The sequence below is a fragment of the Anneissia japonica genome, unplaced genomic scaffold (assembly GCF_011630105.1).
Source record: "Anneissia japonica isolate Jap-2015-1 unplaced genomic scaffold, ASM1163010v1 scaffold1511_len2985839_cov193, whole genome shotgun sequence".
NCBI classification, from domain to species: Eukaryota; Metazoa; Echinodermata; class Crinoidea; order Comatulida; family Comatulidae; genus Anneissia; species Anneissia japonica.
Window position 1 is genome coordinate 1,090,979 of NW_022685291.1, and position 23,058 is coordinate 1,114,036.

General features: G+C 34.3%; 2 protein-coding genes across 7 annotated transcripts; one reads left to right on the top strand and one right to left on the bottom strand.

Moving 5' to 3' along the window:
- Nucleotides 1–1,000: 1,000 nt before the first annotated feature.
- On the bottom strand, nucleotides 1,001–12,973 carry LOC117110169 (UDP-glucose 6-dehydrogenase-like). 5 transcript variants are annotated; one of them, XM_033252787.1, is made up of 12 exons: nucleotides 12,835–12,973; nucleotides 11,836–12,028; nucleotides 10,931–11,068; nucleotides 9,920–10,084; nucleotides 9,137–9,334; nucleotides 8,711–8,858; nucleotides 8,055–8,149; nucleotides 7,761–7,891; nucleotides 7,464–7,600; nucleotides 6,307–6,369; nucleotides 4,244–4,335; nucleotides 1,001–3,290 (listed from the first exon to the last, which is right to left on the bottom strand). In XM_033252787.1, exons 2-12 carry the CDS (start codon nucleotides 11,998–12,000, stop codon nucleotides 3,129–3,131), a joined length of 1,494 nt encoding a protein of 497 aa, XP_033108678.1. In that variant the 5' UTR covers nucleotides 12,001–12,028; nucleotides 12,835–12,973; the 3' UTR covers nucleotides 1,001–3,128. The 5 variants fall into 5 exon arrangements, with proteins under 5 accessions (XP_033108678.1, XP_033108684.1, XP_033108672.1 ...); XM_033252793.1 differs by having other exon boundaries at nucleotides 6,319–6,369; nucleotides 12,785–12,934; XM_033252781.1 differs by having other exon boundaries at nucleotides 12,785–12,934.
- Nucleotides 12,974–13,224: 251 nt separating this feature from the next.
- LOC117110194 (STAGA complex 65 subunit gamma-like) lies at nucleotides 13,225–22,577 on the top strand. Of its 2 annotated transcripts, XM_033252824.1 has the most exons (10): nucleotides 13,225–13,304; nucleotides 13,960–14,117; nucleotides 15,721–15,829; nucleotides 16,737–16,834; nucleotides 17,119–17,228; nucleotides 17,673–17,938; nucleotides 18,586–18,620; nucleotides 19,091–19,343; nucleotides 20,454–20,548; nucleotides 20,877–22,577. In XM_033252824.1, exons 1-10 carry the CDS (start codon nucleotides 13,239–13,241, stop codon nucleotides 20,887–20,889), a joined length of 1,203 nt encoding a protein of 400 aa, XP_033108715.1. In that variant the 5' UTR covers nucleotides 13,225–13,238; the 3' UTR covers nucleotides 20,890–22,577. The 2 variants fall into 2 exon arrangements, with proteins under 2 accessions (XP_033108715.1, XP_033108722.1); XM_033252831.1 differs by lacking the exons at nucleotides 13,225–13,304; nucleotides 13,960–14,117 and adding an exon at nucleotides 14,388–14,488.
- The last annotated feature ends 481 nt before the right edge of the window (nucleotides 22,578–23,058 follow it).

Below are 23,058 nucleotides of genomic sequence, written 5' to 3' on the forward strand. Positions count from 1 at the left end.
ATGAGTTCACAAGCAAATCTTGATAAGCTATAACATTAATATTTTCTTCATATTAAATTATTCATATGCAAAATAAACTCTTGCAAAGTGTGGAGTAAAAAATACAAAAAAAATTTATTTATTCAATGATTACTTCATTAATTTATACCAACTTTCATGATTTAAATACAAAGAATTCTGCAATAGGCCGATAGTAATTCAAAATCATTATGTACCTCTTGCTAGCAAGTATTCCACCACTTACAGAAATCAATTATTTTGATCAGCAAATAATTATTAGATGACGTTGTCATGGCATTGGACAATGGGGGATCCATGCTTGTCTGATATGGGGTATTCCCCCCCCCCCCAGCTGGCAGTGCCACTGATAAGAAGGCAATCACCTTCTTCACTACATTGTCAGCCAGGCATGCACTATCAGAGCCTTGCAATGTTTGGTACAACTATCTCATAAGCTCAGGCCAGACTATCACAGAAACATGTGACTTGCCTAATATGTGGCAAAGACAAGCCAAACCAGTCACTCGTCGCAAATTGTGTTTCAGAGAAAATAGCAAAAACATGCTAGAATGTAAAATTTTTAAAAATCTATTTTATTTCACCAAACTAAGGTTTATGTATCTATACATCATGCTGTGCTGTTATTTTTCCCAATTTCAATGTTAAAACAACACTTTTTAAAGATTTTATGATAGTTTCTGCATGAGAAATGCCTGAAATCATAAAATTTGAAGGCTGATTTCTCATATATTGTTCTTTAAACAGCTGTATGCTTAAAGGCTTGTAACTTCATAAGGAAATGTCGGATTTGAATGATTTTTTTACCATTTTATAGCTCTTATTTTACTCTTTAACCCTGTATTAATAACTCAAAATTTTTGCGACGAGTGACTGGTTTGGCTTGTCTTTGCCACATATGGTCATGATGGCATCACATGTCGATATACAATATGGGCATACAGCAATTTTTTGTAAGACAATTTGATAATCTGGACAAAGCTACTGAAATGAATTAGAAATTATTAATGTAATATCAATTCCACAATACAGTAATATCAACATTTCCTAATAGACAATAAAAAAAAAAAGATTATATCAAAGGTGTATAAATGCTAGATATTAAAACTAATACAGTACTTAAAAACAGCACAATTAGCGATCTTTTGGTCAAAAGAATTGCACTAAAACTTATGAGTTGGAACACAGTGGCGCATCAACAGAATATTGACACAAGGAGCTGATGGGGAGGGGCTTGATGATTAAATGAGGCGATACATGATTTTTTACTATCTGTAATTTTTTTGGCTCGGAAAATTTCAAGTGGCTGGGGGTGCAACCTCTGGGAGGTGCACACCCAAAGCCCCCCATCTTCTGGAGCCACCACTGCAAAGCACCTTATAGACACGTCACAGACAATTAATCATCACAGAAACTAATTCCATTTTTTAAAAAGTAAATTCAATAAATATTGAAAGAACTAGAGCCTGTAGCCAGGGGATTTGGTCCTTTTAAATTATTATTAAAAAGTACCATTTGCATGGAAGTCTTTGTTTAACTCCAACTATTTGAAATTTGGCATTTTTACTGCCACTTCCGAACATCTGAGGTGTTATATCTTTAAAATTTACCCCAGCCATGGTAGGGCTGAGGTAGCAAGGAATCAAAGTGCCTTTTTGTGAAAAATTAGAAAATCCCCCCGCCCCTCCTTAAAAAATCCTGCCTACGGGCTTGGAGCTTGTCTTCAAATCAGTTCAGAATATTTAACAAAATTTAATACATATTCTATTTGGTGCGATATAAATATAATCTATAGAAATTGTTAAAATATTCTAAAAAAATGTTTAATGCCATCATCATGCAATTCCTAACTAGTTCATATCAAAATAAAACTACCAAAATCTGCATTAAAAAGTGTTTCAGGCTTAAAAAACGTTTTCATGATTATAGTTAGCATGTGATTTGAATACATGTGTTTACTTCACCATGGAAACCATCAATGAATATTTTGTATAAATTCTCATGAATATTAATTCTAAATTCCACCTCTTTTAATTACTAAAAACCAAACAAAATAATCTGTAAATTATTTCCAATAACATGTTTACATTTTTTACAAGCTTAAATATGTAATAGCAGCATTTAAGTTTAATATGAAAATAGAATACATTGCTGATAATTATAGTACACATTAAATGTAGTCTACAGTACAGGTATATGTACAACCCTGTTTAAATTACTCCTCTTTAGTTATTAATTACCAACAAGGCTACTAAGAAGGGGAAGAAACAATGGAAGGATTCGCGCGTTGGGTGTCGCCAGATGACTTAATAATAAAAATGAGATAAAAATTAGAAATATTAAATCAACAAACAAACCATTAAAAAAACTGCTATAAATTCATCAATGGATTGGTGTTTAGTGAACTTCCCATAGTGTGTATTTATGTGCATCTCACTAGGACTGTGCCCCTCCCCCCACCTCCAATTGTCTTCCATCTGTGGTTTTGTTTATGAAAAATCGGTGCTTACTCAACCATGGCAATTTGATGAGTGATGGTCCATCAATGTAACATCATCATATATCAATATGGTGTTATTGTACTAAACACCAGTGACTTATGATGAGCTTACCAAAGGGTTAGACCTACGGCATACTAAGCTTTATACTACAGCTTTACCAATTGAGGTACTAAATATTAATGACAGCCCAAGGGAGGTACAAATACAGAGGTACTGTTAATAGTCTTGCATACCTATTAAAAAGTGCACATTTTAAAATCCTTAAACCAAAATGCAATGAGGTAGGTGATTAAACAAAAAGTGATTTTATCACAGCAGCATATATAAATTATAGAGTGACCTATCCATCGGACGATGGCTTGGAAGAGGAAATAGGAGACGTTGGGCTAAGGGATAACGGAAAAGGAGACTATTAAAAATTCTGTTTATACTAGACTCTTAAAATACAACCCTCTACCTATCCGCCTTGTTTTTAAAATCCAAAACAAAAAACCACGATATAAAACTCAGTATATACAAAATTTATATATAACTACCTACACTAATTCATTTATAAAATTTGTATAAAATGTCAAAAAATTGTAATTTATTCATTAAACCTTAAATGCCCTATGGTGTGATTGGTAGAAAATCCTTCAATGTTGTTTTGTGACCGACAGTCTCAACATGAAAACCTATATTTTTCAATGAATCATGATCCAGGATTCTTCGACCGTCAAAAGCAAACGCCGGCTTCAGCATGCTATTATAGATGCGTAGATAATCCAATTCCTATAAAACAAAATCAAAGTTGATATAATTGATGAGCTATTGTTAAAAATACCCACAATACATCACTGGTCTCCCAAAACTCTGCAAAATGTTTTTTTGCCCATATTCAAAAGTGTGAAAACCTGAGATAATGAACATAAATTAATTTTACGTTTACACGGCACAAATAAGGAAAAATACATTTGATGTAATTTGGACATCTTTAAAGTACAAATATATAAATGCTATCAATAAATATAGTTTTGGATTGGATTGGATTCATTCGGTGTAAACACCAAGAATAGCCTACGAAAGTCTAGAAGAAGACTTATTTCCAGTGGGGTCCTTCTGGTGGTGATTGGGCAGTACACCGGGAGACAATCCCCTACTCTTTTCGAAGAGTGTACTGCGTTCTTTAACATACACATGGGCCATACATGCACATGGGACCAACGACTTAAACGTCTCATCCGAAAGACGGTGCGCTATTATAACTTGTATTTCATCCCCTCCAGCTGAAACACAAGGAGAGGCAGCGATGGGAATTGAACCGGGGACCTAGAGACCTCCACGGTTCAGTGCACACACAGTGGCTACCATCAGATTAGCCGACTGAGCTAAGCTCCTCTCCCCATTCATGTGTTAAATATACTGTTAAGCACATTGTATGGTATGACAATGAACTCCAATGAAGTGACAAGTAGAATTATGAAATCCAGTTCAAGAACAACAAAAAAAAATCAACTAAAAAGACAAATTCTGTATGCAACAAATTGCAATTGACTGATTTTACTCAACTTAGATTTATACACATTATTGCACGTATTCACAATTAAAACTACTGTATAGAGAAAATAAAGTAGTATTAAAAGTGATTCTCCATCATAAATTCAACCTATGAACAGTGAACACAGATGAGGTGAGCATTTGAAGTAAGTATTATAACCACAATTTTGCAAATAATAACTTCCTACCTTGAATTCATCCCATTCTGTACAAACAACAAATGCATGAGCTCCCTCCAGCGCTTCATACGGGTTGTTATATATCTTCACTAACTTACTAACTGCAAAACAAAACAAAAAAGAGAGAAAATAATTTTGTCAATTTTTTTTCCCAGCATATATCATCTGATGTAATTTCGTGGAATGTATTGATAATACTGTACATTTACATGTGAAAGATAAAATTTTTAATTGTGAAACATCTTATTGAGATCATTGTGCTGTGTGAAGCATGCACAGTGGTTACTGTTTCAACATCCCCATCTGTATACATACCTACACAAAAAAAATCTGCATCCACATCTAAAATTACCAATAATTTTGTCAAACTTGAATCCCAAAGCAAAACTGGATTTGTTAGATTTAATTTTAAGACAGAACTTGTTTTAATCCCAGTTAAAAATATTTATCCTTCTGTGGTGTACTTTCATGTTGTATAGGTTATTCAATAAAAACATTGCTTTAATATGGAATACCATCTACTGCGATTGCTTGAATAACTAGTTTGTGAAACCCATCATACGTAAGCTTTCACTTTAGAAAATACAAACTGACCTGTTTGAACTCAAAAATAGACAGCATTTAAATAATTAAAGCATAAACAATATTTTCAGGAGATTGATAAGCATGCAAAGACAACAATATTAAACATAATTATATATAATGTATGTAAATGTGAATGATGATACTAAGCTAAAAATTCCAGAATCAGAAAAAAATTAATTTTTTACTAATTACCAGTCACAGGAGTATCCTGTACAAAAACCAAAAGTACCGCAACTCCTGTGAGCAAGTATTAATGTCCCATAAATTAACAACCTATCAACCACACATTCACATGTTTGCATGTTTATACTACAGCACCGTATTATTAATTGTCTCCCTGAAGTTAGTTGCTCATGGATATTAACTTAAAAACCGAAAGGACCACTGATTAATCTCAGATAAGATAGTATAATACATACCGCACTCCAAGTATCGAAATGCATGCCATCATGTCATGATTCAATAATTCAACATTAATTATGTCATCATCAGGAATGGATCAATAAGGATATTAACTTTTTCAGCAAAATACAATAAGATATGTTACGAAGTCATTAACCATATTTCCCTGAAAAGACTTCTCTCAATTTGTTTCCCCTGTATTAGTGCACTGTTTTGTTTTTTTTTTGCCACTATATTTCACCTTGAAAGATGATACTTAAAAGCAAGATACAGTAAAAAAAATCGTTAAAATTTGTCACTCTTGAACAAATTGCAATTGAAGTATGACAAACAAGAAACCATTAGGGTCATTCCGGCATTCTGGCTCAAATCAACCACCATGGCCCTGTGAACACCTTCACATTTTATCCAGGAGATATAGATTCCTAAAAACTGTATAAAAGCACTGGTGCCATTATAAGAATGGAAAAGGGGGTGTGATACCTAAATTTCAAAATGTCATAACTTAAAAACCGCTGGGAAATTGAAGCTGAAATTTTTGATTCATTCTTTTGACATATTTCAAGGTATTTTTATAATTTTTTAAAGGAAAATCGAAGGAGGGTCACAGGTAAACATTCAAATTTCTCTCTGATTTGGAATGAACCATAATGAACTAACAAATGTTGCCTCCAATCCAGTTTGGATATGGGCTAAGCCAGGGTCCAGTGGAGAATTAAATGTTGTACAAATGAATCTTCTAAGAGAGTAAATGGGTTTTTGAAGAAATAAATGGAGATGACTAACCAGATATAAAAATTTTTTTTTATATCAAAAAATGTATTTATACTCGATTTCCCAGGTTTTAAATTTTCAATAACTTATCTTATTAGCTTTTTCCCAATATTTCTTCAAACACAATTTTAATGTTTTAGAATATTCAAAATGTATAATATAATATGTATAATATTCCTTCGAAGCTGGCTTTACTAGTAAACATGAAGTCAAAAAACATACCGGTACCTCTGCTTTAACAGAGGAAATAAATGTAACAAATTAATGATTGAATGAAGGGATTGGTCTAAATGAAGATGACAAGCAGTTACCTTCAAATTTACCTTTCTCCCATTCGGTTTCTGTTTCAAGAGTTGTTGCCATCTTGAATTTACCTGCCCAACCAAAATTTGAATACTTTAATAATAACTACCTTTATTATCAGTTAGATGACCTGTAAACAAATTAACATGAACTGTGATATCTAATCAGCGAAACAAATCACATTTTATGTATTATAATAGTTAAAATCAAATTTAGTACACTGTAAATACCAAGGATTAAGAACATACAGTACCAATTAAAAGCATAAAATATCCACAGACAGAAAAGAACACAAAAGGATTACAAAAGGGTATCTAGAAAATGTTTTCCGATACATAAATATAAAATATCAAAACAACACTGTATAGGAACTCGAGCAATTCAGTACCATGAATCTATTCACAGCAAAGTGTAAGCCGCTGCCGTGTGGTACACACCAAACTTATGTCTAATTAACAAGATTACTGTAGCCTTGAAATATAAGGTTTAAATCTAGTGGATGTGTTCACATCAAACTTGTATCTGGAGTTACCTTGATTACCATAGTCTTGAAATATGTTAAAGTAATGTAGTATTAATATGATTAAAATGGAACATGACTGGTTTATTTTGAACTTGAATGCAAGAGTAGTATGTTCGGAATTCTTATCAAGTGTGCTACCTCTGAATTTACAGCTAATCCTGACACCTTCACTGGAATACAGTAGTTCAGTTGGATATAACTAAAGGTTTACATGAAATACCAATACTAAATAGCACATATGGCAACATTGCATGTGTCCTTTGGCAGGACACTTTATGATTCTCCTTTCACAATAAGTACTCTTTGAATGACTTAGAATGAAATTGGTTTGGTACTGAATTAGAGACATGCTTGACTAAGTATTCTACAGGAAAGAGATCGAGCATTGTGTATAATTTATTCTGTATCCAATAACCAGAAATAAATAGTTTGGTATCATGTGCATAATTGCATTACGTTACATATTCACATGCTCTTGAAAGTGCTTATGTGTGTATGTGACCATGAATTCAATTTGTGCATTTTTTAGTACTATAATACATGTGCATAAACACATCGGTAATTTGTACACACACATCTTTACGCGCACAAACTGGCTCAAGTACAGAGCACACTAACTCGGGGAGACAACTTGCATCTTACCTCGTTCAGATTTCTCAGATATATCCCTGTGTGTAAGGTCTGCTATTATCTGCTCTTGAGCAACCTGAGGATCGTAGATGTGCAGCCTAGCGCCCTCGTCCATCAGGTATTTACACATGTAGATACTTGACGATTCCCTGCAGAAAAGTTTAAAATATTATCTACTTATTAATAACAACAATAATAATATTAATAATAATAATAATAACAACAATAATAATAATAACAATAATAATAATAATAATAATAATAATAATAATAGAAGAAGAAGCAGCAACTAAGAATGTCACACCCTACCTTGTGTCACCTGTGTTTTTCTTGAAAGCAAACCCAAGAATAGTGATGGTCTTATCCGTAACAGTGTTAAATAGACAGCCAATTACTTTGTTAGCAAAGCGTCTTCGTTGATAGTCATTCATATCTATCACCTGTATAACAAAAGACAATAGCATTATTGTATAAATCTGATTTTGGGTAATATTCTGTTAATTTTTTATTTTTATTTTAAAATTAAAAAAAAAAGATACCCATCCATGGTTGAAACACAAAAAGGACTGACACTAACAAATGACACTCAATGTGTAAACACACCTGTTGCCAATAGGCTGCAACTTCAGGTAAGTTAAGAGCTTCACAAAGGTAGACAAGATTAAGTACATCTTTTTGAAAACAACTACCACCAAAACCTGAAAAAATGGATAAATCTTAAATAAATTTTCGAAAATGCATTACATAATATTTTTAAAACATCAACACTTTTTTAAACTTCATACTTTTTGCGGTTAATACATCAATGATGCCCGGAAATATGCAATGTGTCATTTAGCTGAGCAGTTGGCCGAAAAGGTGCTGTTCTTGCTCCTGCACTAAAAACTGTTTTTCGGCCAGCGTCTTGTTTTAATTGGAGTCTGATAGCTTTTTTTTCCTTGAATAAATCTTGCATAAGAACTATGCAGAATAAGGGGAAATGTTTCCGTAATATGTTGGTACTGAGGGCTACACTGTGGCTGCTTGGGTGCCTAAGGCTTAGTAAAACTCCTCACTTTACTCCTGCAAAGAGTGTTGAGGAGAGAAAAAAACAAAGCAGTACAAAAAAACCAAGGGTGAATTGGCCCAGGATGAAACGTCAATGAGGCAAAACAACAAGGAAACACAAAGCCCTAACAGACACGCACAAGCTTTCAGATAAAAAAAAAACCAATGTGTAGAAACATCTATCATTGTGTTAATTATTTTTCTTTTCTCACCTAGACTAGCTTGTAGGAATTTTGGTCCTAATCTTGAGTCTGTACCAATGGCATGAGCAACCTCTCCTACGTCAGCTCCTGTAGCCTCGCACACAGCACTCATGGCATTGATACTTGAGATTCTCTGGGCCAGGAATGCATTAGCAGCCTACAATTTAATATATTTCAATTATATTCAACCTGCACATCATTAATTGTTAATTGTCTTTTTTAAGTATTTTAATGCTTAAATTATAATTTAAACAATAAATGTTAGTAAATGATATTAATAATATAGGCTGTTTCTTCAGGTCAGTGGACAATTCTATTAGGTTGTCCACCAATCACTCAGATGAAAAGCTTGTGATGATTACATTTTATCCTGAAATTATTGCATGAAAACTTGTGGTTTATAAAATGATTTTGTAGAATTCAAACAATTCTTACTAATTTGGAAAGTTCTGATGACCAAGTGTTTGTCTTTATTATTTTTTCCTTTGGTATCCAGTGCTCGTACACCCAGCTTAGCTCCTCTACTGCCCTCAGACCGCTTGATGACTGCTCACCACCAATCAGAACTCGGTCAGGGTTCATAAGGTCATTAATGGCTGACCCTTCTGCTAAAAATTCTGGGTTAGACAGCACCTGAGAAAAATTTTTTTGATATGTTGTACAACTGATTTTTTACACAAAAGCATATTTGACGAAAAACTTAAAAGCGGTTAATGAGGTACAGAATATTTAAAAACTAGGGGGGGGGAAGGGGCATAACTTTTTTCCACTTTTTCATGAGGTAAAAGTTTCTCTTAGCAGAAATGGTCCATAGTGAGCTGTTAGGTGGTCCAGAGAGAGCTGTCAGCCGCTCCATAAGCTTAACTTAATTGGTTTTTAAAATGTCCATTGGGAGTTAACAAAAGAGTCCTGGCCAGCAACATACTTCTAAACGTGATGATCCCATGGTTTTCAGTGGCAATAAATAATTTAAGAACCCATCGCAGAAGGATTTATTACAGTTTTTCAAAAACTCTGGTGCCATGGACCATTTCTGTTAACGGCCAAAAATGAAGCATGTCCCCCCCCCCCCCGTTCCCAGTTTTTAAAAATTCAAAAATCTGTATCTCATTTACCGTTCTCAAGTTTTTCATCAAATATGGTTTTTGAGTCTTACAATTTTCCTCTGGAGCCCGACTATAAAAACAACACTTTGAAACAGTTAAAAAAGCATTATACCTGGAATCGAACCCCATTAGTAGTATTTGCAAACAGAATACGATGGATACTCTCTGCCGCTTTTACTGGTACTGTGCTTTTCTCAACTACAATCTTGTTCCCAGTAGCGATATTTGCTATCCGTCGAGCAGCTGCCTCAATGTATTTAAGATCAGGTGCTCGACCCTTCATGGAAGGAAGATAAAGCATTAAACGATTTTATTTCTTAATAACAGCAGAAAACTGAATAGAAAAATTTTACAGAAACTTGTATTAGTATATTTAAAATCATAGTTCATAAAGTTATTCTATGGTATTTATTGTGGTTAATGCGTTTTTATCATCATTTTCATACTTTTTGTTTTGTTTTTATTCCTTTTCTTTGATAATTAGATTCCTCTTAATAAGTTACATCTTTGTAAAGAGGGCACTATTTTGTTATCTGTGTCACCATATGTAAATTAGAGAGTTTAATTGAAGGTGAAAAAGCAATTAGTAAACAAGTTATTCACCATGCATAAATTAATGAATAATGAATGTAAAAATTATTTGTACACAATGAAAAAATATTTAAATTTTAGAGCAATGTGCATTAGACTAATACAATGCTTTTGCTTATCAAATCTGTTTTCTAAGTAAGTTTATTAACCCTTTCCAGTCGTACGGCATCGCGACGACGCCCTCTTTGACCATACTTTATAGTGAGGGGCGTGGTATGTACGCCCTGTATAGATTTCATGATAATTATTTTATAGCTAGGCTGCCCTCTACAGGATTTTTTGAGAGTTATGTAGGAGTATTGCTCTAGAGGGTCTCCTGTATTCAGACCAAATAAAATGCCTGCGCCCAGTAAAAACCCGACATTTAGTGTAGATGATGTAATTTCCAAGCTTTGGTAAAGCCTCAGGCAATGGTAATGTGGCAGACTGGAAAGGGTTAAAATGAGTAAATAGAATAACACAAACAGAACAATGTATAACTGTAGTTAATATTTGGAAATTCTATAAATTTTGTACCATTTTCAAGTCTTACCTTTCCTAGTCCATATGTTTTTGTTGGAGTATTGACAGATATGAAGATGATGTCTGCAGCATTGATAGCCTCATCTATGTTAGTTGAGAAGAATAAATTGCGCCCTCTGCATTCCTTCACCACATCTTTGAGACCAGGCTGGTGGAGAAATAGTGTGATGACAGATTAACACAGTATTTAAAAATTTATTATTTTAATTTTTTTATTTTTTTTAAATGATTTTTTATTATGGTATATATTCACCTACGACTCATGATTAATTATACACCATACTGTCCTTTTGTATTGTGAGTGTGAGAAAATCTGGTATGGTGGGAAATACATACAATAAATATTGTTTCATAAAGCATATAAAGCATGCCCTTTTAAACATTTTTTAATAATTTTTTATTACGGTATATATTCACCTACGACTCATGATGAATTATACACCATAAGGTCCTTTTGTATTGTGAGCGTGAGAAATACAATATTAATATTGTTTCATAAAGCATATAAAGCATGTCTGAATAAAATGTCCCATGAACAAGATCACTTGTAGCATGATTATTTAAATTTAAGTACACACAAATATAGGCCTATAATAAACTATATCAGTGGCAGATCCAGGAATTTGAAATAGAGGGGCCCAGGGAATAACTTTCACAGATGGAGAGTCTAGACACCCTCAGTCTCACCATGGTTGGGGCTGAGGCAATAAAAGTTATGGTTATAGAACTCTCAGACTTAAATTTAATTATAATTTTCCCTTTTTTCTCCATATTTTAAAATAATTTTTACAAATGTAGGGGCCCCCTGGCCAGCTTGACCACCCCCTTGAATCCGCCACTACTATATACAGGTCAAAAGTAAACTGTACCTAAGGCAGACAACATGTTTAATGCATAGCAACTTTAATTCTTTACCTCATATATTGGCAGGTTAAAATCATCTGAATTCCATGCATCGATTCTTTGCTGACTTAAATCTACAACAGTAACACGAATGTCAGGACACTTAGCTGCAATCACACTGCATGTTGGACCACCAACATAGCCAGCCCCAACGCAACATATATTGGTCACAACCATTCTTTTTAGAGTTATGATGTTAAAGCCTCTGGTATTAGTAAAATAAGGAAACAATATTTATCAGAGTGTACATTATATATTTTTTTTTATTAGCGAACCTAATGTACCAAATGGTTGTTGTAGAATAATCTCATTGTTTAAAGTTGCCAAGTCTGGTATTCAGTAACCAGCAGGAGCAGTCCCTGTCAGACAGGCCAAGACCCCAGATTTTTTACAAACATTTCTGCTACATTGCACGTGCAGTGGTGATGCGTACATTCATCGATTCGATTCTGTGCTTATTATGTGCGTGATAAAATCTTTTCTACAGCTGTGATTGGCTGCGCATTATTTCACTTCCCAAAAACTGTTCGATAATTCGTCGAAAAACCAAAAAGCTAACAATCTGGTGAAGGACGTGCGCATGAAAATTAACTGCACATGCGTGCGGTCACACGCATTCTCTTCAGGCGCATAAATTTGCCTGGTTGAACACCAGCGGCGTAACCTTAAATTAAGGTAGATAATAAAACTTACCTAGCCTAAAAACTACAGTAAATAAAGAGAACTGACTCTACCTTGAAGTTCTATACAATCCTAACTTACTGTACCAGTGGCACTTCTGCAGGCATTAATAGATGGGCCTGGCTATACTAACTAGGCCTAGGGCCTGAGGCTAGGCCTAGCCTAACTAGCCTAGGCCCTAAGTAATTTAAATTGATTATACTACAGTCGATTATTAAATTATTATTGCTATAATTCGACTACCGATGACCAGCCCCCGTACAATGAACGCAGTGATTACCTTGAAATAATTAAGATGACCCCCTAATTAATAAAACTTCTAAATCTTACAGTAGACAAGTAACTGCCACATCACACTTTTCAACAAAATGCCTGCTTCTTGCAAGTAACTAACTTTGACAGACAGCAAAGTAGGCAAGTCAACAACAAGGCAGAGGGCAGAGCAGGAGAGGAGGTGTTCGTTGCCAGGAAAAGCGATAAAATATTACTCAATGTATGTACCTATACATTTTCATACCAATTGTTCACGCCAATATCTACTTTAATTATGGGTATAATCTTGCTTCAAAAACTTAAATATTTAATTTTACAATAGGCTAACATTATAGATCAAATGGATATATGGTATATTATTATCAATGAATTCATAAACAAATCTTAGAACAACAAGGCAACTCTGGTCAGCCATAGTGGTCAGCACGCCCTCAACCTTGGAAAACAAACATAAAAGCTCTATGCAGAAAACCAAAACATTGGTGGTGTGTGTGAGATTGTGTGAAAATAATGCGCATTTAATGGTGGTAATAATTCGTTCTTTCTATTATTACCGTTGTCTAGCTTATATTTATATTTAGCTCTTTTTTATACTGATAGTAACTTAGTTTTAAAAAAATGTGGGGTGAAACGTTAGTCCCAATTCTTAGCCCTTCCTTACCGACGTCCGAATTCAATGCATGATTTACCAACCAAGTGGGCGACGAAGAATTTCTAAATCAGAGGAAGTGATCATGCCTAAACTAGATAAACGTCGACATTTCATTCAAACTTTTAAAGAAGTATATTTAAAGTGATAATACCGGTATTGTACAAAAAATTAATGAGGAAATGTGTTCAATCATACTTTATTGATATTCTTAACATAAAAAGAAATTTATGTAAGCTAGGATGCAACCTGATGCTATATGGCTATGCAGGCAATTAAATTTCCAAAGCTACTAAAGCACAGACAAGGCTACATAACAAAAGAATCTCAAAAAACATTCAATTTATATTTATTGCGTTAAAATTATTACTGTATAATTTCATAAAATTTGTACAATTATTTTTCAATTATTAAATAGCTGTGTAAGCAATTTGATGATTCATTTAAAAAATATAACCTGCACTATTAATCACCAAAGAGTGTGTTGTGTTTAAAGTGACCATTAGTTGTCAATTGTTCTCTATTTTCTGTAGGTCATGGAGAATCTTTGGGGCAAGCTGCCACCTGCCAAATCAGGAAGTTCTGTCAGGAGTCTTGATGTCAAACTTCCTTTCTCCAAGCCACAGCCAATCCACATTGACATATCTCATCTTCAACATCCGTTTACTCCAAAGAAACAACAACCAACACAGTAAGAAAATTGTTCACATTTTTCAATAGTAACCAACAATTGTTTTGTAATCTAATTATAATGTGGTCATGATTGTATAAGTTATTATTTGTATACTGAACCTTGAAAACACTTATGCTACTACATGTTTAATGTTTGACAATCCTTTTAATGAACCATTCAATTGTTTGATTAAATATTTTTTTTAATTTGTTTATGTTCATGGTAGAATTAAGACGAATTTTCATTAATGTTTCTGTTATATTTGGACATTAGGGAGGTTTCGCACGCGAACGCGTATGATTAATGTGACGGATAGGTCATCATTTTGACGTCATGCCGGCTGCTATCTGCTAAACATGTGGATGACATGCATATCTCGTTCACTACATGTAAGTGAAAAACGCGTAGGGAAATTTTGGAATTCTAGTCAGATCTTCATTAATTTTTTCACATTTTACGTAAGTGTAAAAAATAAATGTATCTTTGAAATATGTATGTGCCATTTTTGTGACATTTAAAGACAGCAAATTATGATAGGATGCGTCTCATTTTCATTTTGGGGTATCAAAACATCTGTGCTTTGACCTTGGTGGTGTTGGGATTTTGTGTAGTCCTAGGCCTACTTGTGGACAGTCACTTTTGGTTCATAAACAATAGGGCCTATCACAAAATAACCAACACTTCTCGGCAACAAAGGAAGTATTTTTCGGCTACAATTTTCAATTTCAAAAATCTTACATATACTAATAAAACTTTGAGAAGCATGATGAGAGAAGAGAACAGAGTATAGTACTAGTAGGCCTAAGCAAGGCCCTAGGCCTAGGCGGATGCCAGTCAATTCGAGCGGATGTCAGTTTGAGCGGATGCTAGTTCGAGCGGATGCCAGTTCGAGCGGATGCATTTAGTGCGAACTATAACAAGGGCGAATTTATCGTCGCCGTATTTTTGTATTTGTTTGTTTAAATGCAAAAAAATGCTCTGATTACTAAGGTTCTGAAAGGTTTTTAGTACTTTTTTATAATTAATCCATGTTTGAATTACAGTCTTGGCAACTCCGACTACCAAGATGGCCGCTAACAAGTTAAAACTATAATAGAATTGCGCACTTTTCAGCTTAAAAAAAGGAAGAAAGTGTATGTTTTACTAGAGTGCACGAGAAGCACACACACAAGACGAGTGACTATTATTTTTTTCAAAATTATATTTGTAATTGAGTTATGCTACTCACTTATCTATTCTGGAACTGTTGTGTGCCCCCTTCCCCTTTGAAAATGTCAAATTTCTAGCTCAAAAATAGGAAATTTTGAAGTAATTCGTATATAACTCGCACAGGTTGTTGTTCGCACAAGTGGATCTTCTTCCGCTGAAACTAGCATCCGCTCGAAAAAAATTCCGCTCGAATTGGCCTTCGCTCGAAGTAACATCCGCTCAAATTGACTGGTTCCCGTCTAGGCTATGCTTGAGTTGCGCTGTGATTGCGAAAAACACAGAATAGCTACAAACCATTACAGGTAGCTAAATGTATGTGTGCACGTATTCGTTCGTGTGCGAAACCTCTCTAATAGAGATTTGATTTGATTGTACCAGACAGTATTTTAAGTTTTTCCATTTTTTTTAACAGGCTACATCCTGAGCTCTGCCGACCAGATTACATCAGCATTCATACAATTCAGCTTCTGACACATAACCGACAACTAAGAAATGCCACCACGCAGCTATCAAATGCAGAGGTAATAATTTACATGCATTATAATATTAAGGCAGAAACTGTATATACAGTGTAATACCAGTAGAACTATAGTTATGTGCCTGTTTTTTATTTAAACTTCATTTTTGTGATGATTAGGTGAGGGCACACTCCAATACCTTAACCTGCTCACCAACCTTAAACTTAGGCAAATAAAGTATGGGCCTGTAACTAGGTTCACGGGGAGGGGGATTTCTATCGGCCAAGTTTAACTCAGAAGTATTTCTATAATTTAAAAAAAAGTTACGTTAAAATGCTACTAAGTGTTTATTTAATTTTAAAAAAGTTACGTTAAAATACTAGTATGAGTAGTAAACTCTTCAAAAAGGGAGGTTACCCACCAAACCTCCCTGGTTATGGGCCCGCAAAATACCCAGTTTTATATACACTTTGTAAAATAAAGTGAAGCTTTTTGTAGTTTTGGGATTAAAACGCTTGCATTTCAATGTTAAGGTCATTGATTCAAATCTTCAGGTTTATTATCTAGTGCCTTTTACAATCCAAAGGCAGTTTCTAAGAGATTTACAAAATTATTTCTTACCCATGTCGTTGAGATATTTAGTAGGAACCAATACATTTAATATCACAGCATCCTACCAGGTACCAATTTAATAGAGGTATTTGGAATAGAGTATCATATCACTGGTGCCATATACATCAAGGCATGCGAGTACTTGCGAGCACAGAAAGAGCACAGTAGTAGGAATATGGGATTTCTTTCAGACACTATCACTACAGTAGAATATAAGCCTCTAGAGCTACTCTGATGTATTTCCCTCCCTATCACCTCCTCTCAAAGATTTTAATATATTTATGATTAACTATTAAAGCAAGTTTTGTTTTTCTGTATACATGATCAGATTACATATATTCTTTTACAATTTTTTTAGAAGAGTGATTTAGAGAGAAGAATACCCAGCATTTCACCAAGTCCTGTTTTAGGATCAATAAAGGTCTCCAATAAATCAGACACAGAAAATTCTGGCAGGTGAGTTGAGAATATGGTAACATCACATTGTCTAGAGGTGTACTGTATGCGAATGTTTATATTGACAAAGAAGATGATGATGCCAATGAAGATGATTATGGTAGTGGTAATGATGATGAATCGTGATGATGAGGATGATGATTGACATATAATACAGATAAGTTTGGGAATGATTATGGTGAAGATGCAGCAGTCTTATATTATAACTATGATGATAATAAAATTAATAAGAAATTATATGAACAATTAACAAAGGTATTATTGATCATTGTTTTTTTTTGTAGATCATCACCATTGATGTTAAATGAAGGAACAATTGAGATTGATGAAACTGTTGCTAAGCAACTGTCAAGAAGAGCTGTTGCCACAATATGTGCTCATTCAGGCTTTGAAAGTAAATTTATATATTTCACTAGAATTAATAATTTCTTATTGAGGGTATATCAATAAAATAGTACAGTTGAACTTGCCTAAGTCAAATCCAAAATGGCATTAAAAATTTTTTTTGACTTGGATAAAATTTGACTTACAAATCAATTAATTATTGGAAAACACAACAATTTTGCATGTAAAATAAGATCAACTTAGAAGTGATTCGAGTTAGAAAAAGTTGACTTAGGAAAAGTTGACTTAGGCAAGTTTAACTGTAGCAATTTTTATACAATGTATGTGCAATAATTTTTAGATGAGCCCACATTTATCCTTTGAAAAGTAAACATTCAGTGCTTCCCTTGTGATTATATTTATTCTCAGAACTTCATTTATTCAACAAATGTGTGTCTGACTGTGGTGTAAATATGATACTGTCAACCCTCATATAACATTTTTATCTTCTCAGTGAGTCAAGAATCAGCCTTAGACTGTCTAACAGATGTCCTTCATGAGTACTTATTGAAATTCTGTAAACGTTTACGTCTGGCTGTGGACAGGGAGGCAACATACGGTACCACAAGCTTCCAGGATGTTTTAACTGATGTCTTTAAAGACATTGGCATTGACAATACTGAAGTACTCTATCAGTTTTGGAAGACAAGAATCAAAGATTACCATGATTTCATTGAAAGAAAAAACAAGAAATTACAAGACCAATATCAAAGCCTTATTGTAAGTACTGTACATATTGTAAAAATTGCATTTTAAGTTAATACTCAGATTTATACTTACTATTGACATGGCTGCCTCAGCTTCATGAGGCCTCAACCATTTGGCAGCCTCTTGGAAGTCTCCTGACTTGAGATTCTGCATACTAAGGTTTTCTACATCTAAGATAGACCAATACTGGTACACATCAACCTCAACAAAACTATCCCATGATGGGATTGAATTTGACTTACTTTCATATGGAACACATCAAGCATATCCCATGAAATTCCAGGCTTATTTCTAGTGGGGTACTACTATTAGTGATTAATTTAGCAATACACCGGGTGACAATCACATCTCTATTCCAAGGAGTGTTCTGCTTGTTTAATGTACACACAGGCCATATTGCAAACAGACCCTTTGGCTTAAACAGATAGATGCTACTGTAACTTGTATTTCAGCCCTCCTGCAGGAACACTAGGAGAATAGCGATGGAATTGAACCAAGGACCAAAGAGCTGAAAAGAGTTTAACCCATTGAGCTGTTCTTCTCTCATAAGTAATTTATAGTGGAATACAGTACTTCCTTGTGCATAATATGATTTGTGTTTGTACTGTAACAGATGTTTCTAATTTTAAGCCTAAATTTTTTCCAACGTTACCTTTCAGAATCCAGTAGGTGATGCAGTTGAATCAACTTCACAGTAAGTAATAGCAAAGTGTGGAATTGTATATTATACAAATATTGATGGAAGTAGTTCATGTAATCTAACATCACTCATAAGGCGAGTCTTTTTTTTTATACCTTGATTAGCGCACCTGCTACCACGAAAAAAAAAGAGTTTTTTTTTTTTTTTATTATGCCCGTCACTGCCTTGAAATCTCCAAAAATACGATATGTATATTTCTTCTAGTTATATAAATTTAAAGCATTTAACCACCCCATTAGTACACTGTTTACATTCAATACCAATAAAATTTTATTTTTATCCTCTCCTCCATCTGGATGTTTTTGGCAACACTATTTTTGCTAAATGAAAAATCAAAATTATATTTTTATTTTTTTTTTCTGCCCTGCTCTGACGATCTTTAAAAAAATAAGTTAGCGAAACAAGCTTTAAAAAAATCCTTGCCTAAGCACTCCAGTACATTCATGATTGTCTTTCGCCATCAGAGTGAAGCAAGAAACTAGTTCAGAGATCCAGTTTACAGAAAACTTCCCAGACCTCCTTGATCAGCTGCCAGATACCAGCACCTCTGGCATCTCCTACCAAGGTCTATCAACGCTGGAGCTGGAAGAAAACTCCCGGGCGGCAGCCAGCAACAGTGAAGATGCTGATACTGCTCAGTGGCTAGAAGGACAGATCAAGCTTGAAACCACAGATAAGGACTCAAGTGCTAATGATAGTACTGATAGGAATTCACAGGCAAGTCAGCAATTTTTTACAATTGACCACTTGGCTTCATCGCAAGCTCATGCTATATATCTTACTGTGTTAACTAAGAAATCTTAACATTTATTATATACCACATACAATTCTAGGCCACGTTGCTATGTTATTTATGACACGCACGAACGGTAAAGGAGACGCGACCTCTACGACACTGAGAGAGATTGGCCCTTTGATCGCCTAGGCCTAGGTATTAGGCCTTGGCCTACTTATTGTGTAATATTTTCATTACATTTTTAGGTCTCATACAATCTATGTATGAGGTATATAAAACAAATATTGACTGCTCTAGATTTGTGGAACAGTGAAATCTTTAGCCCCTTGGTGATATGGAGACCGTAGCCTGTCTTCCCTTGGGCGGTAAAGGAGACGCGACCTCTACGACACTGAGAAAGATTGGCCCTTTGATCGCCTAGGCCTAGGAAGTAAGCCTTGGCCTACCTAGTGTGTAATATTTTCATTACTTTTTTTAGGTCTCGTAGAATCTATGTATGAGGTATATAAAACAAATATTGACTGCTCTAGATTTGTGGAACGGTGAAATCTTTAGCCCCTTGGTGATATGGAGACCGTAGCCTGTTTTCGCTTGGGCCGCTCCTCATCAGCAGTCAGTATTTGTATATTATTTGACTTGCTTACTTGTAGGCCTGAAATTGGAAGGCAAACACCATAACCGCTAACTACAGCCTTAACACAGGCGCTGGTTCGAGCCGCTCCTCCCCCAGGGTTCAGTTGGTAGAACCAAGTCTTCTCGGATAAGGATTTAAAATACTGTAGAGGTCAAGTGTATGTATGTGGTTCATTTGCACTTTAAATAACTCATTGCATCTTTCAAAAGAGTAGTGGGTTACCCAATGCTATGGTTCATTTTAGCCCTAGTTTTTGTGGAATGATGTGAACATGAACCTACTAAGGAGCGCCTCTTTATGGCGGCTATGTAGTCACGGCCCACGCCCATACGCAATTCAGCACAACGTTGCTGCAATTTATTGGTTATTTTCCTACCTTTACCCTTACCTTTGCATAACTGTGATTATCAGTGTTTTAATGTGTTTTAATGAACTGAATTGTTGATTTCTTTAATAGAATGACAGTGATAGTTTAACCCTTGGCCCTTCACCTTCTGGTTCATCAAATTTTGATGGTCTTTCTCCTGTTAGTGTTGGTAATCCAAGGAAAAAGTAAGTACTGTAAATCATTCAATCAGTCAAGCTTTGTTTTCGTTTACTAACAGCATTAATAACTACTACTATACTGTTAAACTAAAGAAACAACAGTTCCTTAACTGATTCTTTGATTTTATTAAAATATTTTAATTTTCAAAAGATTCATCCTGATCTGATGATAATGTGATAATGACGTTTTAAGGATTTAAAATTGAACTTTGACAACAAAATCTCTGACCCCAAAAATATAAGTTGCAGATAATACCATTGAGAGTGTGAATTTCACAAGATCAGCTTTTAATGGTTGTATAAAATAATCTTGGTTTCTTTTGCTGTCTTTCAGAAGGAAGAAATGAATGTTTGAATTATAAATTGGATAATCAACTTAATACAACTTGAAAAACCAAGGATATGAAGCTGGCTGGTCTGGGCCTTGTACTGTGAATGAGCCTTATGTGTGGTATTGTTATGCTAATTGCGAGTTTAGAAGGTCTGCACATGCTCAGAAGTGTCTCATGTGTTGAAATCTGTGGAGGTTGCTGAATGTTGGATTTGTATATTAAATCAAGATTATTTGCACTTGTGAGCAATACATTTTTATTTTATATAGGTAAGTAGTAAATATATGAATAAGTTTAATGCACTAATTAGTTGATAACTTCATTCTAATTGTTTTGGTGCCAACTAGCGTTATACGGTACGGTAAAACAAATGCAAAATAGGGGTACTAATTTCACTTGACATGCAAATCAATTATACTTACACACTTAAAAACAAAATAATCTACCAATAAAATCATCTGTTAGTTAACATATAAGGTACATATTTCTAAAAAGTAGATTTTTAATTTCTTGTGATTTTATTGTTCAGTGTATTACAATGAACATGACATAAGCCATGTCAAACCACATGTAAAATGCCAAAAAAAAATCAAAACAAATTAGAATGAAGTTATCAACTAGTGCATTAAATTTATTCATATACTTACTACTTTTGCCTATATAAAATAAAAATGTATTGCTCATAAATGCAAATATTCTTGATTTTAATTACAAATTCAACATTCAGCAACCTCCACAGATTTCAACACGACAATCCTGAGCATGTGCAGACCTTTTTAATTCATAATTCGCATAACAATACCACACATAAGGCTGATTCACAGTACTGTACAAGGCCCAGACTAGCCAGCTTCCTGTCCTGGTAACAGGATCATTATGTCACAGAGCAATGATTGATGGATGTGTACTGTTGGTGGCAGCGGTGGCTCCAGAAGTATGCTAACAAGGGGTCCGACTTTTGCGACAGTGGGGTCTGAACCAAAGTGCTGCCTAGAGCCTTGATCAAGGTCCCGAAGTAAAAAATCCCGGTAGGGTTCATGGAGAGAGTTTTTATGACTTTTAGACCACACTATTGGGGATTGGCAATCAAAATTAATATTAATATATAATATTAATTAATTATTATTATTATTATTAATATTTTTGGTCCGATGACCTCATCGTGGCGTCAAGCTACGGGGCGGACCGGCAGGTCCACCACTATACTGGTTGATCACAATGATGTGCCAGTTGGTCAGTTAAGAACAGACACTAGGGAGGAGATAGTCAGGCAAAACGTGAATGAATCAACCCAAAGATCCTAATGCTAGAATTAATTTCTACTATGATCATGTGATTCAAGAATATTTTATAGTCTTAATTTCATCTTCACTTGTTAACAGTGATTACATTAGTAGTAAATAATATTACTACAGTACTGTATAATATTCCCCGGTTTGACAACTGCAAATTCCATGCGTACAAATCAGTCAAAACAGCTTGCGTTTCATACTGGTACAAGTAGCCATCTTTACAAGATGTTCATTAGACATTGACTTGAAAGGTATTCATGGTCGACTGCATTTAATTAAAAATTTTCAAGTGAAATGAACAACCACAACCCTGTTATAGGTTTTTACTACTATACTTGCTCAGACTGCAAAACCAGAACAATAAGTAAAACCATTTTTTCTTTGTAATATTTTTTAATGAAAACACACTTTATGTTTTAATAAAGTTAAACTTAAATCATTAACTATCCTTTGTTATTATATTTCTTAAAATTTACTTATCATTTAAGTGTCTGGTTCTGAATCCCTGTACCACAGCCCAGACAAGGACTCCCAATATTTGAAAATAATTGCATAAATTGTGTGAATTGTCTAATTTTCTGGAGAATTAGTCCAAAGTTGTTGAAAGACCTAATGAATATATTCCTTGTGGGTCTTTCACAGCTGAGAACAAATGTATACTGTACCCATTGCTCTTGTGAAGTTCAGGCTGATGGGAATGTTAACAATTTCTTGTATGGATTCCAAAAATATAGAAATGAGCAACAAAACGGTTCATTTTCCATTATTTTAAAATTTTATTGCACAGAAAATGTATTCCAGTATTATATAAAAACTCACAGTTATATACAAAAAGATATATCTCGCATGTAAGTGGTAAAAATTATTACTTCTATTTTATATATATATATAG